Raw genomic sequence first — 21,813 nt, 5'->3', positions numbered from 1 at the left:
AGTGCAGTTAAGAAGGTAATAACCTATGCTGTAATGTGAATATTTAGTTTCTTCAAGCCTCTCAGTGTTGCTGTAGGTCATACAAGAAGACAGTTTTGCACCACTCCCTGTAAAAGCATGTTAGACTAAGCACATGGCTGGCACAGTCTAATTCTGTGCTCAAAGTTAAACATTTCCTGCAAATTAAATTTATCAATAATGTTAATACTTTTGCATAAAAGCAATGAAAAATTCCTTAAAAGTAGAGGGGGTAATTTACCCGCTTTCAACTTCAAGACACAATCTTTATCTGTAATGTGCATAATTGTTTTTATGACACAGCAAATCTATCCCTTTGCTATACTGTGTGTTTACAGACTTTTGGTCATGCCTGGGTACTAAACTGCGGAAGCTGTTCCCAGAGATTTGAAGAATGCAGTATGAAGTAACCAACACACTGCAGCAGCAGTATAGCTTTTTGTGAGAATTAAGCTAGAAAACTGCCAAAATTGATGCAGCCAAACTGCGACTGCATACACGCATTTTCCTTTTCCATTTGGAACCTTTGATGATAGGATGATTTCACCTCAGTGGCAGTACAAATTTGTTAGTGTATGATATTCCTTTCACTCTTAAAGTGCCTGATTTCATGATTCTGTTTAGTGTACTGTGTTTTGAACTCAAGAGCTGTTTATGCTTATTTGAGTTACAGAATAAGATCATAAAGTGACTCTGGTACTTGGGGAACTCCAGAGACACTGGCTCCAACCTCCCATTCACAGCAGAGGCAGCAAGAAAAAGCTGCTGGTTGTCCCATCTATCTGAGTTTTGAGTCTCTTCAAGGACAGATATTCTACAGTTTCTCTGGGCAACTTCTTTCAGTGCTTGACCATCCCCATTGTGAACATTTTTCTCCCAGTATCTAAAGTCCTTTCTACTGTTGCAGCTGCTGTCTGCCATTGCCTCTCATCCTCTCCCTGGCACCTCAGAGAAGAAGCTGGCTCCACCTTCTCTACAGAAACCATATCCATTACACAGCTAAAGATTGCAATGAGATCTTACCCCCTCCTGAGCTATCTCTTCTCCAGGCTGACCAAACCCAGCTCACACGCTCCAGCCCTCTGACCATCCTGGGGGCTCTCCACCCCACTCACTTCAGTGTGTCCCTGTCTTTCCCAAACTGGAGAGGCCAAAATCAGATATAGTATGCAAGATGTGGTCTCAGAAGAACCAGAGGGAAACAATCACTTCCCTGGAGCTGCTGGCTATATTCCTGCCAATGCAGCCTAGCATTGGCTTGGCCTTCCTCCCTGGAAGAGCACACTGCTGACTCATGTTCCTCTTTACCAGCACCACCAGGTCCATATTGTATAGCACTTCGGGAACAATTAGTGGGGAAAAACAACCACCTCACCATATTAAAAATAAAGCTGCTTAAGAGACAAGGTAATTCCACAGCATCCCCACTGCTGGGAAACACAAGATTAAAAATGTCTGCAGGCAGAAATATAGGGCAAAAAATTATAGTTCTTACGACTTGTTCAACACCTTTGTTGGTGACGTGGACAGTGGGATTGAGTGCGCCCTCAGCAAGTTTGCTGATGACACCAAGCTGTGTGGTCCAGTTGATATGCTGAAGGGAAAGGATGCCATCCAGAGGGACCTTGACACGCTTGTGAGGTGGGCTGATACCAACCTCATGAAGTTTAACCATGACAAGTGCAAGGTCCTACACCTGGGTTGGCACAATCCCAGGCACAGCTACAGGTTGGGCAGAGAAGAGATTCAGAGCAGCCCTGCAGAGAAGGACTTGGAGAAAATGAACATGAGCCGGCTTCAGCGTGCGCTCGCAGCCCAGAAAGCCAACTGCATCCTGGGCTGCATCAAAAGGAGCGTGACCAGCAGGTCCAAGAAGGTGATCCTGCCCCTCTACTCTGCTCTTGTGAGACGTCACCTGGAGTATTGTGTGCAGTTCTGGTGTCCTCAACATAAAAAGGACATGGAACTGTTGGAACAAGTCCAGAGGAGGGCCACGAGGATGATCAGGGGACTGGAGCACCTCCTGTATGAAGACAGGCTGAGGAAGTTGAGGCTGTTCAGCCTGGAGAAGAGAAGGCTGCGTGGGGACCTAATAGCAGCCTTCCAGTATCTGAAGGGGGCTATAGGGATGCTGGGGAGGGACTTTTCATTAGGAACTGTAGTGACAGGACAAGGGGTAATGGGTTAAAACTTAAGCAGGGGAAGTTTAGATTGGATATAAGGAAGAAGCTCTTTCCTGTTAAGGTGGTGAGGCACTGGAATGGGTTGCCCAAGGAAGTTGCGAATGCTCCATTCCTGGCAGTGTTCAAGGCCAGGCTGGACAGAGCCTTGTGTGGGATGGTTTAGTGTGAGATGTCCCTGTCCATGGCAAACAGGCTTGGAACTAGATGAACTTAATGTCCTTTCCAACTGTAACGATTCTATGATTCTATGACTTCATGAGTCTGACAACTGGGTAGACTCTTCTTGTTGGTGCCAGGCAGTAGGACAAGATGTGACGGGCATGAACTACAACACAAGATGTTCCACCTGAACATAAAGAACAACTTCTTTACTGTGAGGGTGACTGAGCATTGGAATAGGTTGCCCAGAGAGGTCATGGAATCTCTTTCCAAGAGGCATCTGAACACAACCCTGAGTAATGTGTTTTAGGTGACCCTTCTTGAGAAGGGAGGCTGGATTAGATGAGCTTCTGCAGTCCCTTCCAGCCTCAACCATTCTGTGATTCTGTGAATTTACAAATTTTGTGAATAAATGTAGATTCTGAATCAGGATCTGTTTTCAGATCCCACATCTTGCATAACTTTGAAACACTAATATGGGCAAGGAGTGTTATAGACTCCAAACAACAATTCAGTGGAATACAATTAACACCATTCTGCATGACAAGGTTTCTAACAGAACGGTTACTTCCAGATGAATGTTGTACTTTTAGGAAAATATATCCCTTCTATTCAACTAATTATCATTTCACTGCCCCCATACTCCCAGCATAGTCTTTCTGTATACAAAAGCTCCTGTGGGACTTTCATATCACTGGGCTATGTACTCCACTTCCATACAAACAATTACTCACAGATTCTATAGTTATTTTAATAAGCTATGATTTGTATAACACTGAATCCATAAGTAAAGCAAACACATTCTACTTCAAATATTTCAGTGCTTCCTATTCATGATATTACTGGACTAGCTCCATAGAGATTAACCTTCAACAGCGAAGCGTAACGACCATGTAAAATCTGCCTAAAATGAATTTTCATTCCTCCAAAATTGTTTAATATATATTGCCAGCAAGCCCTTCCGAGTATCAACACCGCATTCCAGAGTGACAGGCAAGAATTTGCATTCATGTGCATCTCTGAATAATTACAGCTGCTCGGGTAGGAAATCTGTACATACTAAGGAACCCTGCTGTAGGGGGGATATTCACTTGAGTTACTCCTAAAGGACAAAACTGACGTCCACGGGTCTTGCTAACTAGCTGTCAGGGTTCCAAATTACCAAGACACATAGCATTGAAAATGAAACCTCTCAAACACCACACACAACCACATGGAAAAACAGGATGTACAGTGTTGCTTTACACTATACCATTAGAGCAAAATAAGCTATTCCTTTACTCTTTCAACTGCCACACTGGAGAAGGGCCCATTTTACACAGAAGAAATACCAAACTCCAAACCAAGAATCTTTCAGTTTGCATAGCTTGTTTAAACATTGCTCCAGTTTCTGTTTAAATTCATATGAGCTCACACCAAGGTTTCTGTCCTTGCCCCTCCAACCATGCAGGACCCAGATTCACAAGCTCTATATTCCATCACTTTCCCATACTTCAAACCCCTTCCCTCCCCCAGTCAACACGAATAAGCAATGCAAGGCAGCTGTACGTAAGATGAGATAAAGACCACGACCTGCACGGCATATTCCTCTGCAGGCAGAAAAGTTTGGCTCAGTTGTAGGATTTCCTACGGAAGCTATGTCCTCAAGTCTCAACTCAATGATGAATGTTTACATTTCCTGTTTGGATAGCATAGCAAAACAACAGATTTAACACAAAAGCACCCTTCACCGAGCATGGGAAACAAGAAATCATTTTAGAGTGGTTAAGCAGAGCCATTTAATGAGCGTGCTTTCAGTGTACAGAGCCTTCCTCTACCAAATAGTTAAAACTTAATATACCACCAGAATACTACGTAAAATTACATCAAAATATCACAGGCAAGGTTTTAATTTTCAATTAAACATGCAATAGTATGAAGACAGCAGAATTGTGTTAAAAATAAAAAAGCCACTGCTTTTAAAACCTGAACAGGTAAATGCATATTCAGTAAACTTCTATAGCTGATATTCCCCTTCCCCTCCCACCTAATTGTAATGAAACAATATGAAGAAGATGGTTTATCGGTGAGTCAGGCAGCAGAGATCTGAGCAAGATCCAAACAGCTACGCAGTGCACAGCTACCACCATCCACTGAAGAAACACGGATGTTTTGCATTTACGCTCCCTAGCACTGATACTGGCAGTGAGCAATCAGTGCCGCTAACAGAAGGCCAGAATTCAGGGGGCGAGGAGGACGCAAGTATCCAAACACTGTCCTGGTGCAGTATGAGCCTTGCTGTTGCCACCACGCTTACTCCACACTACAGTCTTCGTGCCACCCCCCTCAGTGGTTGACATGATTGAGAACAGATGTGGTGAGACCACTCGTTTTCAATTATCAAACAAAGGCTGAAAGTTGCATCTCCGAAATGAAAAGCTGGCACACAGTTTTTCTTCTTCTTTACCAAGCCTTTGCTATAATTAGCTTTGGGCATGAGGAAGGAGAAAAGACTGTTAAATTTAACTAACCTCCCCCCAAGCCCCAAAACCAAACCCTCTGAAGACAGTTTTAAAACTAAGTCCCTCATTCAAATGCCAGGGCTTGGAATGCAGACCTACTACACTTGGTTTTTTGTTACTGCCTCCCTAAACAAGTTTTACATCTCAAAAGATTAGTACAGGTATGCCACCTGGGAAAACATTCCTTCAGTCCAACCCGCTTGTATGAGGCAAGCTGTATCTCCCCTCAGACTAGCCATTGATGTAGCAAAGGAAAAACCTCAGAAAAATAGCTTTAATCAGGCTCTCCTGGTCCACAGGCCCACCTCCAAATCACCTTTCTTTCACACAATGTTTTTCAGTGCCTGTTTTCAGGAAGGCTAGATTGAAGAAACCAAGCAGAAGCCAAAATGTCTGTTTCTAAAAGTGACAGCAATCAGGTTCAGTTCTCACATATCCTAAACTCGCTCCTTTTTCCGTTAGTATGCCAGAAACATACTGCTGTTGCTATGCAGCTCAACGAGGTACTTTGAAAAACACCCCACACCATGCAACAAAAACCAGAACAGCCTCCCACCTACAGGATGTTTCTGAAACCCACAGGGGCTGGGTGCAAATGAGGTGCACTCAGACCTTTTGGGTGAGAGCATCTGAGTGCAAGCTGAGAAGATGGTGCTGAGTTACTTTCATTTCCTTCCACAAACTTGATTGGCTGTGGGTGTTGTGTCCCCCCCAAACAGAGCTACCTCTCTCAAAGCCGGATTTTAACAAATAGCCTCAACTCCCCAAGCAATGTGAAGATGTTTCCTTCAAGGAAGATCTAAATCCAGGTCAAGAGAAATAGCCCAGTAACGCAGGCAGACTCTCTAGGTTTCAAACTACACAGTATTGAGCAGAGTCATCCTCCTAACCATCCAAGATATTTACATGCATTCATATGTGATTCCCAGTTATCTTCTGACAGTTTCACCCTGTGCTTTTTGGGAGCTTCTGCTCAGCAGAAGATACCAAAACAGCTCTCCTTAGGCAAAGTAGTCCCTAATCAGAAAACAAGATTAAAGAGGAGCAGCAGCAGCAACAGGAAGCCAGCTTTATGAAAGTGAAAGAAGAGAAAATAGAGTGTACCTAAGCCCCCAGGAAACCAAAGAGAGATTTCTGCATGATGCCTCTTATGCTGGCTAGTAGCTGCTGGCTAAAAGTCATCAGGATGGTCTTCTTTTGGATAGCTAATAACTATCTTGTTGCAACCCAGACGCTTGGCAGACAAGGGGAATATCAAGCACCACTTTTAGAAAAGCTCAAACCAGATTTTTAGGGTGTGATTTATGTTGCTTTTTTTATTAAAAAAAAAAAAAAAAAAAAAAAGACCAAACATTCATTATTGCCTATCTCCTGCTTCCAGTGAAATCTAGGGCAAAATTCCCATAATGTGCAATAGGAGTCCTTAGGCCAAGAGAAAACACCCCTGAAAATAATTCAGTTACTAATATATTTAGTAGCATTTGCTTTGACTAGCATTTACAGTTCCAGAGGATGAAAACATCCTAGTGCCCACCTGCACTGTGGATGATAAGACAACTCACTGCTTTTACTCTGTATCATCTTCTCAGCTCTCAGCAAGTTTGGGCCTTTAGTTTTACCAACACAAATAGTCTTTTCTTACTTCATTGAAATTACCTGCTTACCATACTCAATGGAACCTAATTTTAGAGCAAGAAATGCCTTCTACTCAAAGTAAGGTAAAGCCATAAGTCTCCCTTTGTAACCCAAGTAAAGCTGCACAAGTGTGAAAGGCAGGGCAACACCAGAGATGATGGCAGGGACACATCCTGCGGAGGGAAGGATGCTCTTTGCCACATGGGACCAGCTTGCGTCCGGCAATTTACTGGGAGTTGGGAAGGCAAGGACCAAAACAGATTTTGCTATGATGTAAATCTCTACTTTCATTGTGGAAGTTGTCAGCTCATGCCGCAGTAAAGGACAGCCAGATACACTCTGTAACATCCCATGGTTTATTTCAGCAGTGAGTGAGGAAATTGCCACTTCTGTCAAGCTTTCATTATTACGCACAGCATAAGAGGAAGGCAACCTCTAAGAGGAAGATGAAATTTAGGAAAAACAAATATTTAAAACAGATACCATGAGAGAGGTACCTACTCATAGGAAGGAAGGTTTGGTGGGTTTTTTGAGTTTCTTTTAAGCTTAATGGTTTGAAAAGAAATAATCAGGAAGACAGTCCCCATTCCCCTTCCTTTGTGAACTTGGGGGTATAAAACTAAACATAGCCACATAACCATTTTTCTAGCAGCACGTAGATAAAACAGAAGTTAGACATGGTATCCTGCAAGGAAGGGTACAACAGTTTTTCCATTTTAGACTAGAATGGTTTAGGCTAGGTATGCTATTCAAACCTGGAGATAGTCAAACTCTTTGTCCAGCTTGCTTTTAAAAACCTGATGAGCTGAAGAACCACACAAGATGCCTGGAGTCTGGCAAAAAAGCACTGCAGACATGCCCTGTTCAAAAAAATTCCCCACACAGCTGTTGATTCGGTTTCTCATTGAATTTTTTCAGTCTTCTTTGAACACAGAAGTAAAACTATAATTAAATGTAATGCTGTTCTCAGAAGTGAGCCCAAATCTATTTTGGGCCAAAAAAATGACACCTCAGTTCCAAACAGATCTTAAAGTCAGCCTCCTGATCCAGAGAGCCTGAAACAGCATTTCACTGGAGAAATACAGATTGATTACAGTTGTTTGTTTACTCCGAAAGGTAACACCTACTTGTGACTAAATTTTATGCCAAAGTGCCTGGTTTCCATTTACCACCTAAGTAAAGCTGGATGAGAAACTTAACACCTCGGGCCTGTATGTTCCAGTCTGCAAAATGTAATATGTCCTTTGGAAGACTTGGGAAAACTATTTGTGGCTTTGCATACGGATCACATAACTGGAACTCATATGGTACAGGTTCAACTCCCTGCTGCATCCTAAACTCAAAGGATAACTTAGGGCAATGCCATCTACTGCCAGTTTCCTAGTCTGTAAAATGGTGTAAACAGCTCTTTTTAAGTCTGCTTCAGGAGCTGGATATCAAATCTTTGGTAGAAGCTGGTATTTGAAACAGTAAACTTTAAGACTAAACTGGTAAACACATATTCATTATGATCAAACAACTTCTGTTTTAAAATATTTATGAAACAGAGTAAAACAGTTAAAAGTAGTAAAATGAGAAAACATTTCTGATATTCCAGGAGAGAGAAGCAAAAGGCAAATACAGAGCATCTATACACAGGGCTGATGCAGTTTAACTTAAGAGCAAAGCTGCAGTTGCGAGCAAAGTATGTGCTTCTAGATCAGTACAACTGCCGATCTGGTGTCATGCTCCAGGCTGTGTTTAATGACTTATTTATTCCATATTTCTAGATACAGATGGAACAAACCAGCCTGGCAGAGGCATAGCAACCTGATGTGTCATACAGTGAAGTTGTACGGGCTGCTTCATAAGTCTGCTTCAAAGTCAGCCTGGCACCAACAGTGCAGCGTGGCAGTCGGCACATTACTGATGGTATTAGCCTGTTATATTTAGTGATCTTCTGCTGCACCTCAAACCAATCAAAAACCAAACTAGTCCAGCTTCTAAAAGTTTTCATGGCAGTTAAAGGCCCATTCTTTTCCAGGGTCAAGAAGAAACTTCACCACAATTTTCACATATTTCTTCAATGCTTCCTTTGTGTTGTGGCAAATATTTACCTCACAAAGTAGGCAGCTACAGGTGAAAACAAATCAAGTATCATCCACCCCCATGAAGAAAGGGGGAAATAAACAGAAATGGGTGCTACGACTTTGTAGATCAAGAAAGGTTTCCACAAATCAAAGACAACATAATTCCCCAGTGGAAATTCTTATTTGTGCATTAAAGGTCTATTTCTGAAATATTGAATCAGATTATTTATTTACTGCTCAAAAATAACATGCGACATTAACATCAGTAGTTCTGCATCCCTTTATATTGCTCCAGGTATGGATACAAATGGATACAAAGCTAAGACTAAGGAGCTCTCTCTTGGATGAAAGGCTATTCACACACAGAATATAACTTTACAGTTTCTGGAAAACTGGGTAACATAACTATTTCTGTCATCATGTGTTTAACACAGCAGCCTCACAAAATCTCTTTCCTCGACATAGTTCAATGTATGATATGACAGGTAGAAGGACAAGATGACTGACTTGTTGATAGCTGCAGAAAATTACATACAAACCTATTGCAAGAGGATAATGGAGAACCCCATCTAACTAGAGGTTTTCCAAAGAACCCTTCTGAAGGAGAACAGTGAGATAGCAATCGGCAGCACCTAACACATATCGCACTAAAAACAGATGCATGATAATTCATGTAAAATCTATTTCATATTTCTGCTTAGATGCATGATAAAAATGCAGCTTTCCACTACAACAGAACCTTGCATTGCTCATCTGAAATGCAAGTATAGGAAGCCAGAGCTCCAATCTTTCTGCAAGTAGAAATAGGTCTTTACAAAAGCAATTTCACTACTTCGTGCTAAACGCGTGCATCCGGGGCTTCATTACACAAAGCATCAATAGATTCAGAGAGAGAGACAGACTAAATTTTGTGGTATTTAAACAAACCACACGCTTGGATCTCTGATGCATTTCACGGTCTCCCGTCAGTGTGTGATCAACAATACGATTCACTGTTAAGGTTATTAATGGTCAGCAGCTCTGTTATTCCTCAGCAGCAGAAGAAATACTGTGATTTTCTTCAATCAAGCCAAGTCATCCACATTTGTTTTCATCTAATTGAGCATACAACTCGCCACTTTAGTCAGATATTTGAGAGCAGCATCATTTCCTGCCGTTCGAAAATCAGCTTTAAGGGGCGTGTTCTCTGCAGAGGCACCACTTGCTGTCACTCGGGCAGTATTTAAAATAACTGCATATTAACATAAGGGGAGCAACCGGCCGTATTTATCGAGTCGGCGGCAAGGAGCACATCAAACCAGTTGCGTTCCGGGCTGCGCCGCGACCCTTATCAAACAATGCAAACAATTTTAACGAGCTTATCTGCCGGAGCATATTGTCAGCGATGTTAACGCAGCAGCGCTGCCAGCGACGCATGCCAAACGATTCATCAAAAATGCCTACAACTGCGACAAAGGACGTGCCCCCCCAAACGAGAAACGATAAATAAATACAAAATGGGGTTAGCGGGGGATGGGGGGAGGAGGAGGACGGATGGAGCCGCCCCCCCCCCCCTCCCCGCGCAAGCACCGGGGGGGGGGGGTGAGGTGGGTGGGGGCTGTCAGCCCGGCCCCGATGAGCGGGGGGCCGCTGTCAGCCCCGGGCCGGTGTGCTGGGGGTGGAGGGACGCAGCCACCCTTTGGGGCAGTACCGGCCGCCCGGTGCGCTCTTCGGGCCGGGTAAGGGCTGCCCGCACCCCGCCATCCCCGGCCACCGCCTCCCGCACGGCGCCGCCTCCGGTATCCGCAGCGAGGTGCTGCGCCTCTTTCCAGGGGGAGCTGGCTGCCCGTGCGGGGCTCGCTTTCCCTTCCTTCCCGTCTTCCTTCTCCCCCTTCCCTTTTTCCCCTTTTGTTTTGGCTTTTTATTATCTCAACCCGCCTTTCTTCCGCCGGTAGCTGCGAGCCCCGCAGACATCCCGCCTATTCACCGAACGCTTCCCATCCGGACAATGCCAGCTCCCGTCCCCCCGCGCCGGCGGGACCGGGCAGACGGGGGAGCGGCAGCCCGCCCGCCTTATGCAACCGCCCCCAGCGCTGCAGGCCCCCCCCCCCCCCGCCTCCCTGCCGCCGCCGCCCCGCCATCCGCCGCAGTACCTGTAGGAGCGCTCCCCCCGCACGGTGTGCTTCCTGAAGGGGATGATGGTGGTCCCGTTATCCTGGATGATGTCGTTATTGTTCTCGCCATTTGGGGACAGGGCTTGTGTCGGTCCAGGCATTGGCGCTCCCGCGGCTGCCTCCGCCGAGCCCCGCGCTGCTGGTGTGCGGAAGGTGGCGGCACACGACACTCACCGCCCGCCGCGCCGCGCCGAGCCCAGCCCCGCCCCGCCGCGCACGTCAGCCCCACGTGACCGCCCCTCGCCATGGCAACCGGCCGACTCCGCGCCTCGCCTCCCTCCGCGCCGCGGCCGCCCCCGTGGCGGGGACCAGGCCCCCGCACAAAGCGCCGCGGCCCTCCGCCGCCCTCCGCGCGTGTCCGCGCACCGAGGCACGTCCCCCTCCCGCCTGCGCTCCCTGCCCGCCTCTCCCCGTGACAACGGCGGCTGCGGTTTCGGCCCGGTTTCCCGAGAGCCGCTCGAAGCGCGGCTCCTCCTCGCCCCGACACCAGGCAGCTGTTCCGGGTGCTGCCTCTGGGCTGGCCCCGCCAGCGCGCTGTGAAAATGCCCGGCTGGCAGCGGTGCGATCCGGACAGGGAAACGCCGCCCAGCTCTCCCCAGCATCTTCGCTTTGCGCGGGTGTGCTTGGGGTATCGCCACCTCCACCGCACAAAGCTTGCCCTCGTCCGCCCGCAGCTCGCAGGAGCAGCCTTTGTGTTTGACACCGGAGGCTGATAAAATGTACATTAAATGGTGCGAGAACACAAGGAGGTCAGAAATCATGGACTCCTAATCATAAAAGCATGAGGTCTAAGCTCAGCGAGGCTGTTTTCCCCCTGCTCCCGAATCCAGTACTCCACCCAGATTTTCACCCCTCCCACCCAAGCACCAGGATGCCCAAGTTACCAGGCTCTGTCCCTGTTACAGCATCACTGCGGAGCACAGCCAAACACCTGTCAAGCTGCACTGCACATTTCCAGCTTTTTCCTGCTCTCAGGCTTACAGAGAAACCATCCGACAGCACGTCCTTTGCCATCTTGCCTGGGTCAGAAACAAGAGGGAAAGAAACCTGCCAAGGCAGTAGCACTGAACTGCTGGCACTGCTCGCTCCATTGGCACCACCATCCACAAGATCCCTCAACCCTTCCTCCCCTTCATTTGAAAGCACTTCTTAGCTCTCCTTGCCCCAGTCTGTTTCTCTCTGTATATCTCTGATTTCTGCATATCTCCCCTTGCCTAAACAGCAACATAGTTCAGAGTCTAACATTAACCACAGAGCAAGGCTGGTCACCCTCAGAAGCACATCTGAACTTCACCAGGGTAAAACCTACCCTCACTTCTTAAGGCTGGATCAAAGCTCACACATTTACCACATTAGAGAAACAAACTGTCCAGCTGTTTACAGATTGCTTCCTCTAACCAGAACCCAGCAAGAGTGACTATGGGCACAGTCTCTAAACAGCTCTGTATGACCTCAAGGCCGTTAGATGCAAAAGGGAAAAAATATTAGATATTAGGCTATATCTACCACCACCTTGAAAAACCCCACTCAAAATTAATTTTAAGGTGGCAGATCAAATAGAAGCAACATGGGTATTTCTAACATGTTCTCAGAGGCATATACTGGTATTTTTAAAAAACTCGACAGTTCCGAAGTCCAAGTTTGCTTCTGTTTATACCTCATTTTTTTTCTGTTCAAAGAAAGTGATTATACAACATTTTAAATAATCTTTCTCTAACCTTTCAGACTGAAATGACACTTGGCTAAAAGCTTATTTTACATGATTACGCTCATGATACAGGCTCTGGATTCACAGAGAGATTAGAAGGTGAACACAATAACTAAACACCAACTGCATGTCACTTGGACTGCTGAGAAACTACTTGGACTTTAATCAGATGTATACATTAACACACGCATGCAGAGCAAACTCAAACAAAACTCAGATTTGTCTGCCAATTTGCCACGGTCCTCTGAACACCATGACAGGAGGTTTTATTTATTCTTTCTGCCAGGTTTTCAAATAAGCTGAAATTTTGCTTTCAGCAACCAACCTATGGATATTTGCAGTTGACATACTCTATCGAAAAACACTCCATTCATCTGGCAACAGTAAACCCGAGGAAGAAAGTCTCCTTCCAGGCTTTTTCAAAACAAGCAACAAAATACATTCTGCTAAAAAGGCCAGTGAGTGACTTAGTAACACTCAAGAGCATGGAGGAGAAGCCACAAATGCTACATGGTGACAGTATAAAAATATTCCATAGCAGGTCTTTTTCTGCCAGACATAACCCTAGCTGCTCTGCTACCAATAAGCAGCAAAGCGCCCTGCAACACTAACTTGTAAAGATACTTTTATTTCTTCAGCAGTGGCAAAGAACAGAAGCTTCTTTACCAAAGTCTCCAAAACTGTCTATAACGTGTACTGGCAAAGCTATAGAGAAGTGAGGGTGAGGACAACAGCAGCTCCAGACCCCTTCTGGCTCCTGCACTAGGATTCAAAGTCAGAACACACCTGCTGGCCCAATGCAGTACCTTAACCTTTACAGAAGCTGAGCCAAGCCACAGCTAAAGCACTGATTTTTCAGAAAGCATCATGCTTCTTCAGTTGATCTAGAACATTCTGTGGGCACTATGGATTCCATACGCATGGTACTCTCCACCTACTTCTCTGTTCCTGAGCAATGCGTGACCCCACAGACACAACTCTTCTCTTTACATGCAGGAAGCCACCAGCTGCTTCTTCCCACTTTCATCATTAGGAGCAAAGAGGTCTCGGAGTAGATACAGCAACACAGAGAAAAAAGAGGAACTTGTTGCTGTTATTAGATGACTGCAGCTGTGCTGTCTATATAGATTTTACATGCAGTAGGCATACAAATAGAAAAGTAGCTTGAGGAAGAAAAGGTCAGCATGGTGTTGATAAAAAAGCCCCACCTATTGAAAGCACTGAAATCTAGTACTCACAAGTGATTATGCAGACTAAGCAAAGCAAACTGCCAGGAAAGCAATTAATGCCAAAGGGTGGAATTACTAAACCTGATGTAATAGATCTTCAAGCCCTGAGAACCATAGAAGCAAAGGCTGGATATGACCTACAGAGGTCATCCAGTCCAACCTCCCACTTAGAGCAGGATCATCACCAACATGAGATCAGGTCATGCTTGATGACACGATCACAGACTAGCAAAACCTTGACAATCTCCAAGGATGGAGATGTCACATCCCCTCAGGGCATCCCATTCCCATGACACATTAGCTTGCTGTTCCCTATTTCCCACCTGATTTTGGCTGCAAGGTGATCCCACACTTTCCCTGGAGTATACAGCAAGTCCCAGGCATGCTGATGATGAAAAAGGTACCATCCTTCCCCAGAACTTGCATTCCAGTTCGATTTCTGCTGTGGTAACTGGATGGAGTGAGCATTAATGAACGCTGCAACAGGCTAAACATCAGTCTTCAAAATCTGGTTGCTCCTTCCTCCTCAGAGCTTCCATTTTCAGTTCCTCTCTCCTTACTTGTTGCTCCAGGCTTCACTTACTGCAGTAAGTGCAGTGCAGTGCAATTTATAACACCTGAGATTGAAATCCCCTAAAATCCCAAAATGCAGTGTTAAAAAACCTCAGGCATGCTTAAGCCAGAATTTTATGAGGCAGTTAGTGTAGAAATAGATTATGAGAATTGTAACACTGATAAGCGTTGACCAATGCACAGCTTCTGAAAACAAGAGGTGATGGCCTCAGTAGAGATATATTTGTCAGAAGATTAAAAAAAACCCAGAGTTTTAGGGAGGTTTGTATGTGACATTGCTAAAGTATAAATACAGTTAATGACTGCAGACACTCCTCACTGCCTGGATAATTTTGACCCAGATACTTTGCTTTTCAGAGGAGATTCATGAACACTCCTGTCACAACTGCAGTTTTTCCTCTGGGAAAGAGAACAAGAAATCTGGATTTCAGGCAAGCAAACAACTAGAAGGTAGCAATAGCTTTTGTAAAGCAAGAGTCCTGATCAATGTAGCCTGCTTTTCTGCTTTAACTGCTCTCATAGTCTTCCTTTATCAGGGTGAAGTTTTACAGAATTCTGCAAAGCAACAAATTCACACTCTGTAGAGCAAAATCAGAGTTATTTCTAGCACACAAGAGTACATTTATCAGAAACCCATGCAGAAACAGGCTTTTCCTGAAGGACTTGGCTAGCAGTATCTAGATTTGAAAATGAGCAAATCAGAAAAAGAGTTTGGGAAGAGCTACAAGAAATTACTATGTTAAGTCTTGGGCACATCTTGCTTGTTCAAGGAAGCCCCAGTTCATTAAGGTACAGACATACGTTATTCCTAGCATAAGTAGATACAGCAAGATGGATATAACCATGGACACACTTAGACTGCATCGGAATCAGCCTAATTTTTGATAGCATACGCCATGAATAAAAGTTTCATTTAGCAAATTAAGAACAAAAGACTCAGGAGATCCAGATTTGCATGTTATCTATGTGAAGTACAAATGAGGTATTTGCTACTGCATGTCTATTAGAGAGCACTGGCTTGTGCCAGCCTAAATTAGTGCAGAGTTCTAACCTGCGATAACATATTACAAAGAAACATTCATAAAGGAATTAGCAGCAGCGTTACTCACACAGTGAACACGTATCAGATATGATGTGGTATATGAGAAGTTTCAAGCTGACCTGTGTTATGCAAAAGAACTCATATTTCCCATTTGACTGACATACTGCATCAATCAGACCAAAGGAAAGGTCCCACTGCGGCATAAAACCACTTCAAGTGAAAATTCAAAGTTACAACTTTATAGAGGTTTTTTGCTTACACAGCACTAAGTAACTTCTCCCACCTCCATCCCATTGCTTCATTTTATGCCTTAAATTTCAGGGTGCATTGCATTTAAACACACCATACCAAATAGCAAATGATAATTTTGTCAGGACAAAGAAGCACCGCATGAGTTTTAATAAAACAGCTACTTATCACTCCAGACATCCTGCAGACAAAGAATGAGCTTCCCACCCATGGGGATTATGGTGTTGCCACTTTAAGCAAAATCTTGATTATTTGCTTTCCCTGGAGAGAGGCAGATAAAGAGAAAGAAAGAGAGGGCTGTCCCAATTACACAATGTGCGTGGACCACATCCCTATGAGGTAATTCAAGTCTATTTTTAAATATATGGACATATTTATATTTCAGAGGCTACATTTAATATTTTAAGAGTTGCTCTGTGCCTGTGAGGAAGAGCAAAACAAGACTCAGGGTCTTTGTCAGCTAAGCACTCTTGAAAATTTAGCCTAATAAACTACAAATCCAATCTGGCCATTAGTGTGTGAATTCCTCACTACAGGGAAGAGGTCTTGAACAGCCAAAGCCTGTGGATATTTTTCTTTAAAAAGGCAGCAATTACCTTTTATAGTTACTGTAGAAATCAAATAGAAATCAGAGGAATATTTCAAGATTCAAACACTATCTACAAAACCAGGATCTTTTTGTTCACAGAAACAGGACTTCAGAAGCCTTGCACAGAAGAGGTCTTTTAAGACCAGTTATACACTTTAAATATTATTTGTTAGATTAAAATTAATACATAGGTTTAATGGACATTCATTAAATCCAGCCCTTTCAGGGTTTAGTTAAATCCAGCAGCTTTAAAATAAAAAAAGCCTCACCCAAATTCCTAGAATTTAGAAAGAAGAACTCTTCAGTATACATCAAAGGATTCCATACCTAAAACCTAAGTTCACACCGAATACCCAAAACTTTTTAATCCAGCACTTCCTACATAACAAAATCTCCAGTGAGAGCAGGAAACACTCAGTAAAGGATGGTTCTAAAGAGGAGAAATTTTTACTTCCATTAACTCCAGACCAACCCAAAACTTAGAATTCTTGAGTGTCCATCACATTTGTGATCATTGATATCCACGGGGCAATTGCAGAGTTTCAGGCACACCTTGGGGAGCTGCTTCCATTTGAAAACCTGTAAATGGAGGCTGTGATCAATAAATGCTTGGAGTCACTCTGTCTCACTCTGCTTTTAATGCCAATTGAAAGCAATTGGGGCAGGAAGCTGATTTATTGCTCACTCACATGTGTTTACCTGTAATTATTTGGCTGGAGTTGCTCTAGATTTACCATCACCACTTTCATTTTCATTGAGGTGTTAACTAGCTTTCTAGGCTTATTTTATCAGAGTTTAGATACAAAGACCATGAAAAGCCATAGACTAATTAAATGAAAGCAAGATTAGTGTTGTAGAAGAGAGATTTGGGATTTTCAACTGCTTATGGCTGTTACCGTTGAAAAAAGTCAGAGCTTCAGACATTCATACCCTAAACAAAGCCAAAGAAAAAAGTGTATAAATGGTAAAAGCAGGAAAGGTTTTGAAGTGTGTGTGTGAAAAGTCTAGCATTTCTTTATATACTTTCAGCTGCTGAAGAACCTTTGGCTTCCCTGGGGCTAAAAAGGGTGTCTGGAAAAAAAATACAGAAAGATGACAGAGTAGGGTAGGATTAGACAATCTACTCCTCTGATGTTCTTTCTTACTGTTTTATACTAAAAATATCAGCAGAATGATATCTTTTGAAGACATTTCAGTCTAATGATCTATTTCATAAAGGCAACAGTGGGGCATGGGGAAGGACAAAGGAGAAGCTTTGCAGTACCCTTTGCCAAGGGCAGAAGTTTCCAACAGGAAAATCCGATATGGCTGTATCTTACACTAAAGGGATACCTTTACTGGTAGATGATAACTACCAGTATAACTTGTTACATCACTCTGCTGAAAACTTGACTTGATATTATATACTAAGAATTCAAAAATAGTTAATAACTCTTGGGATCTGTTTCTTTTGCACAACAAGCGTTGTGATGCTGATAGCCATTTTATTTGTGCATGTTATCCAAGCAATTTAATGCTCCACATGACTATCTGATTCCTGCATATAAAACAAGGAGGAGAAGTTTAAATGCTTTGGAATGATTATTGACTAAGATCTTTTCAGCATGCAGTACTGCGCCTTTTCTGGTATCAGCATTACTGGTACTGCACACATGAAGCTTGCACAGGGTTTATAATCCATCACAAGGAACATTTGTCAACATTTACCAACCCGTCCAAGATGCTTTCCACTGTTAAAAAGGAAGAGAGGAGGCTGGCACAAGAGAGTAGTGGTTCCAGCAGATGGTCAGTTAAGTTTTTGGATATTTATTACTGGATCAAAAATGCTTCAACCACCTGACAGAAAGGGATGGATCATTACAAATCCAAATTTGAAGAGATTACTTCGCCCCAGAAAACCTTTAAGTGTCTGTCCTACCAAACCCAGCAAAAAGCCAACATAAACATTATTCTGTACTCTAGCTAATGTGGAAGAAATACAGAGTACATTCGTGTCTGACCAGGATCAAAATCACACTGCAAAGTCATTCCGTAGTGTGTGTTTCCACGAACGCAAACCCTGGCCCAAGAATCTGGTGCCTTGATGCAAAACGCTACATCTTTTCCTCAGGTCTCTACAGTGTGCTACAAATCATTCTCTTACAAAGCAAACATATCACACGTGCCCATCAAACTGGGGAATGCCAAGAAGTTACACTGAAAATACTGTGCTTTTTTGTCTGTATGCTGCCTGCCCCTTCTCTTGGTAACTGCTTTTTATGTGGGTTATTTACTCATTTTACAAGCACAGAAACAAGCCCTGCTGTTACAACCAGCTTCCTAGAAACACTGTCATCAGTCCGTGCAAGCTTTACCCTCAGTACCACTTTGGTGGGTCCCCATCTTGTCTTCCATGGTTTAGCTTTCTGAGCTATACAGTATTTTCCATCTCTCTAGCCAAAAAAATCCTACCCCTTTTTTCCATTGCTACAACTAGATGAGCACCTCCTCCCTTTTATCTCAAAATCGCTTGCACACCTGAGGTTTCCCCATTGTTTTTTCTCCCTTCTGTCCCACCCTTCCTTTGTCAAGCATAATCCTTCGTAGGTCTGGGCCATTTCCACTTTCCTTCATCAGCCACCTGCAGAGAACCTGGGTCAGATCAGCTTCCTTCCTTCCATCAAAGTCTCCAGCATACCTATTGTCCAGCTAACATACTGTCATTAGCTAATTGCACCTCATTTGATCCAGGCTGAGAGGAACATACTAGCAGGCAGTAGTACAAGTAGTTGCCTGCTAAGGTGCATGCACATTCACACGCAGCCATCCCCAAAAGGGATACCTGTATTTAAGGGCTGTCTAACACCCAGCATTCGCACACCTTGTGTGACACATTGATGGCTTCCATTACCATACTAAAGAGCAGGAATCCCTCAGGCACCTCCGCAGAACTGGGCTGCAAGGATTTATTTGGTTGTGATCACTAGTTCACAGAGAAATCAAGGAGCACTTCTTCTTTGGGCTAGAACAAATATATGTGTTACTCAATTTTTTAACAAAGATTTGTCTTACCATTCAGATAGACTTGCTCTTAGTTATTTCAGGCTCCTTACAGGCCAAATGCAAGCATGTGAAGCCCTCTCTGAAGCACGTGAAGTACTTTCTGATAATTTCTTACACATATGCTTTTCAACTTGCTGTTAATTGTTTAGACCTGTAACACCCTTGTAAGTAATATTTGCTATTTACAAATGCTAGAGTGTTTGGGGGCAAAAAACTGCTCTTAAGCACAATTGAATTGCTACTTTACACAGTACTCTCACTAATCTTAAGGGCTCTGTTTCCTCAATTATTGAGGGAAAACTGACTTTTTATAAATCAATGTTCATTATAATCTTCATATTTATCCTAAGTATTAATAAAATAGCCTTCAGATAAAAAGGAAAAATGATTTTCAGATAGCTTTAACCATGTTACACTTATATTAGTGCTCTGAATAAAAGAAATACTTGCAAATTGTGTCAAGAAACTTCTCATTGACAGGCATTCCCTAAGAGGACCTTTGGAATTTATCCTATCAGACCAAGCTTCCATGAATACTTTGAGCCATTTATTGATCTGGTGCTGCAAGTGCTTTGTTTAAATACTAGCACTTACAGAAAGCTTACAAACACTTTCTGAAATCCTGAAATTTCAAATTAGCCAGAAAATGTCCTTGCCTAGGCATTAAGTGGCAAGGCTAGCTGGGAGAAAGCTACAGTTGGACTGCCTTAATGGAGAGCTCATCTCCTAACAGCAACACGACAGCAACTTGGGAAGGAGAAATGAGGAAGCAAGAAAACTTGCAAGCACTGTACAACAGTAAGTTTTCCTTATAAAGTGAAATTACCAACCTTTTAAACATCACACCTAGTAATTAAATTAATAATACCACAACTGCTTCCATAAATCTGTGGATCCAATGTGATACCAGCTGAAGTACTAGCATGACTTTATTTAAATTCATTACATTACAAAAATGTAATATAAAACTCACACCCCTGCACTAAAATGGGGGGGGGGGGCATTAAAAATGTACATGCCTCCATTCTGAGCAGATAAGAGCAAGCAAAGCGCATGATCTTACTGGAAAGATAAACAGCTGGATTTACTTGCTTCCATCAACCAATGACCCACTTGTCAAACATAAGCTGTAAAAGAGTGATTACACGAAGCCTCTTATATTAGACAAAAAAGATCCCAGCTATGAAATCAGACCAAGTCCGAAAACACATGAGCACAGTCAATATGGTTCTTTTACACAGACACAAGACAAGAACTAGCTATTCTTTTTAAAACCTGTAATATAATGTAAGGGTGTTTCCTATACTGTTGTTCAGGAGGTGTTTATCCCGTACAGCCTGCTCAGGTCATTAGTGGTGAGCCAAATCCAGGCCTCTTGTAAGAGGATGAAGCTCTCATGGAAGTCACTGCATAAACCTAAATGTGGGGGCACTGCCAGCTTCCTTCTATGAGGAGCAGGTAGTCGCAGAAAAGTAAAACTGTCACCCCCCACACCACATGGTAGCCAGGACATGTGTCTGGCCTATCTAATCACTCAGAGAAGATTCATTAACTGGGCCTGCAGCTACGCACACTTTGGTTGCAGATCTCCAGCTGAGACTTTTAAGGCTCAAGCCAGCTGCCATCAGCTTTGCCCATGTGTAAGTGCCTCCCACCACATACCTGCTTCTGTGCCTGCTCCAGGCTTAGGTAGGAACAAACATGCAAGACTGCACACGTGATTACAACATTTGGGCTTGAGTGCAAGCCCTAAATTAACAACAGGGGAAACATATCAAGGACAACAAATTACTAGGTCCCAAGACACCGAAAACCTCTAATTTTACTACCACCTATTGTAATGCAACAGCGGTATACACAACAGTGGCCTTCCCACAATCTCCTTAAGGCTAAACAAGTCTCTAAGAAGGCTGAAGAAGCCATTATTATAGGCAACATTTCTACTGTAACGACAACTTATAAAATTAAGTGTGCATTGCTGCCACCTGACCTCAGTAGCGTGCTGTGCATTGCCAGCGACTCACACTTTACTGTGACTCAGTATGTAGGATTTTCTGGAAGCTGCAGATCATGCAGCAGCTTAACTATGCAAGAATCCCAGTAGTCAGCTAATGAAAACGGAAGTTTCCAGCCCCAGTGATTGCAAAAAAATATTGGAAAATGTCAATATTTGGGTTAAGGATAAAAACCCTAAACCAATAAACCCAGAATAAAAGCCTCAAGAAACCCAGCCAAACTCCTCTCCTCAAAATAAAGTGCAATATTTGAATGAGCTCTTTCAACCCCTTATTTGCTCTTGGGCTCTTAGCAGGCACAGTGGGTTTCTGGGAATCAGTCCACCCCCTGGATTTTACTCTGCTGCTGGATGCCCTGAGCACCACAGCTGCGCATCACAACACACAATGTGCAGGTACAGACTTTAGCAGCAGAATTGGAGAGGAGGCCAGGTAAGCTCTGCAGTGCCTACCACACCACAGGACAGGGGCAAGTGTACTTTATACAGAAAGTGCCAATGAGAACACAACCATGGAACTCAGAGCTCCACATGTCTCCCACCTTATCTGCAACAGCATTTTGATTTCAGCTGAGGTCTCTGTCATATTCTTCAGCAGCACTTGCGGGTCATCAATGTGCCAGCTCAACTTTCTCTTCACGTCTTCTTT

At 43.6% G+C, this 21,813-nt stretch overlaps 1 protein-coding gene across 5 annotated transcripts in view; it reads right to left on the bottom strand.

Moving 5' to 3' along the window:
- The window catches only part of MAPRE2 (microtubule associated protein RP/EB family member 2), a 106,715-nt gene that overhangs the window by 52,518 nt on the left and 32,384 nt on the right, over positions 1-21,813 (bottom strand). Inside the window, exon 1 of one of the 5 annotated variants that reach the window (XM_065668220.1) lies at positions 10,698-10,902. The exons of 3 other annotated variants lie outside the window; for them this stretch is intronic. In XM_065668220.1, coding sequence (XP_065524292.1) covers positions 10,698-10,819 — 122 coding nt within the window. In that variant the 5' untranslated portion in view covers positions 10,820-10,902. Of the gene's footprint in view, positions 1-10,697; positions 10,903-21,813 lie in introns of those variants that run through there. One more of the 5 variants, XM_065668223.1, reaches the window with a different exon arrangement.

Source organism: Lathamus discolor, chromosome 2 (assembly GCF_037157495.1).
Source record: "Lathamus discolor isolate bLatDis1 chromosome 2, bLatDis1.hap1, whole genome shotgun sequence".
In the NCBI taxonomy this organism is placed as follows: domain Eukaryota; kingdom Metazoa; phylum Chordata; class Aves; order Psittaciformes; family Psittacidae; genus Lathamus; species Lathamus discolor.
Note: the sequence above shows the minus strand (reverse complement) of the source record. Positions and strands in the feature narration are given on the sequence as shown.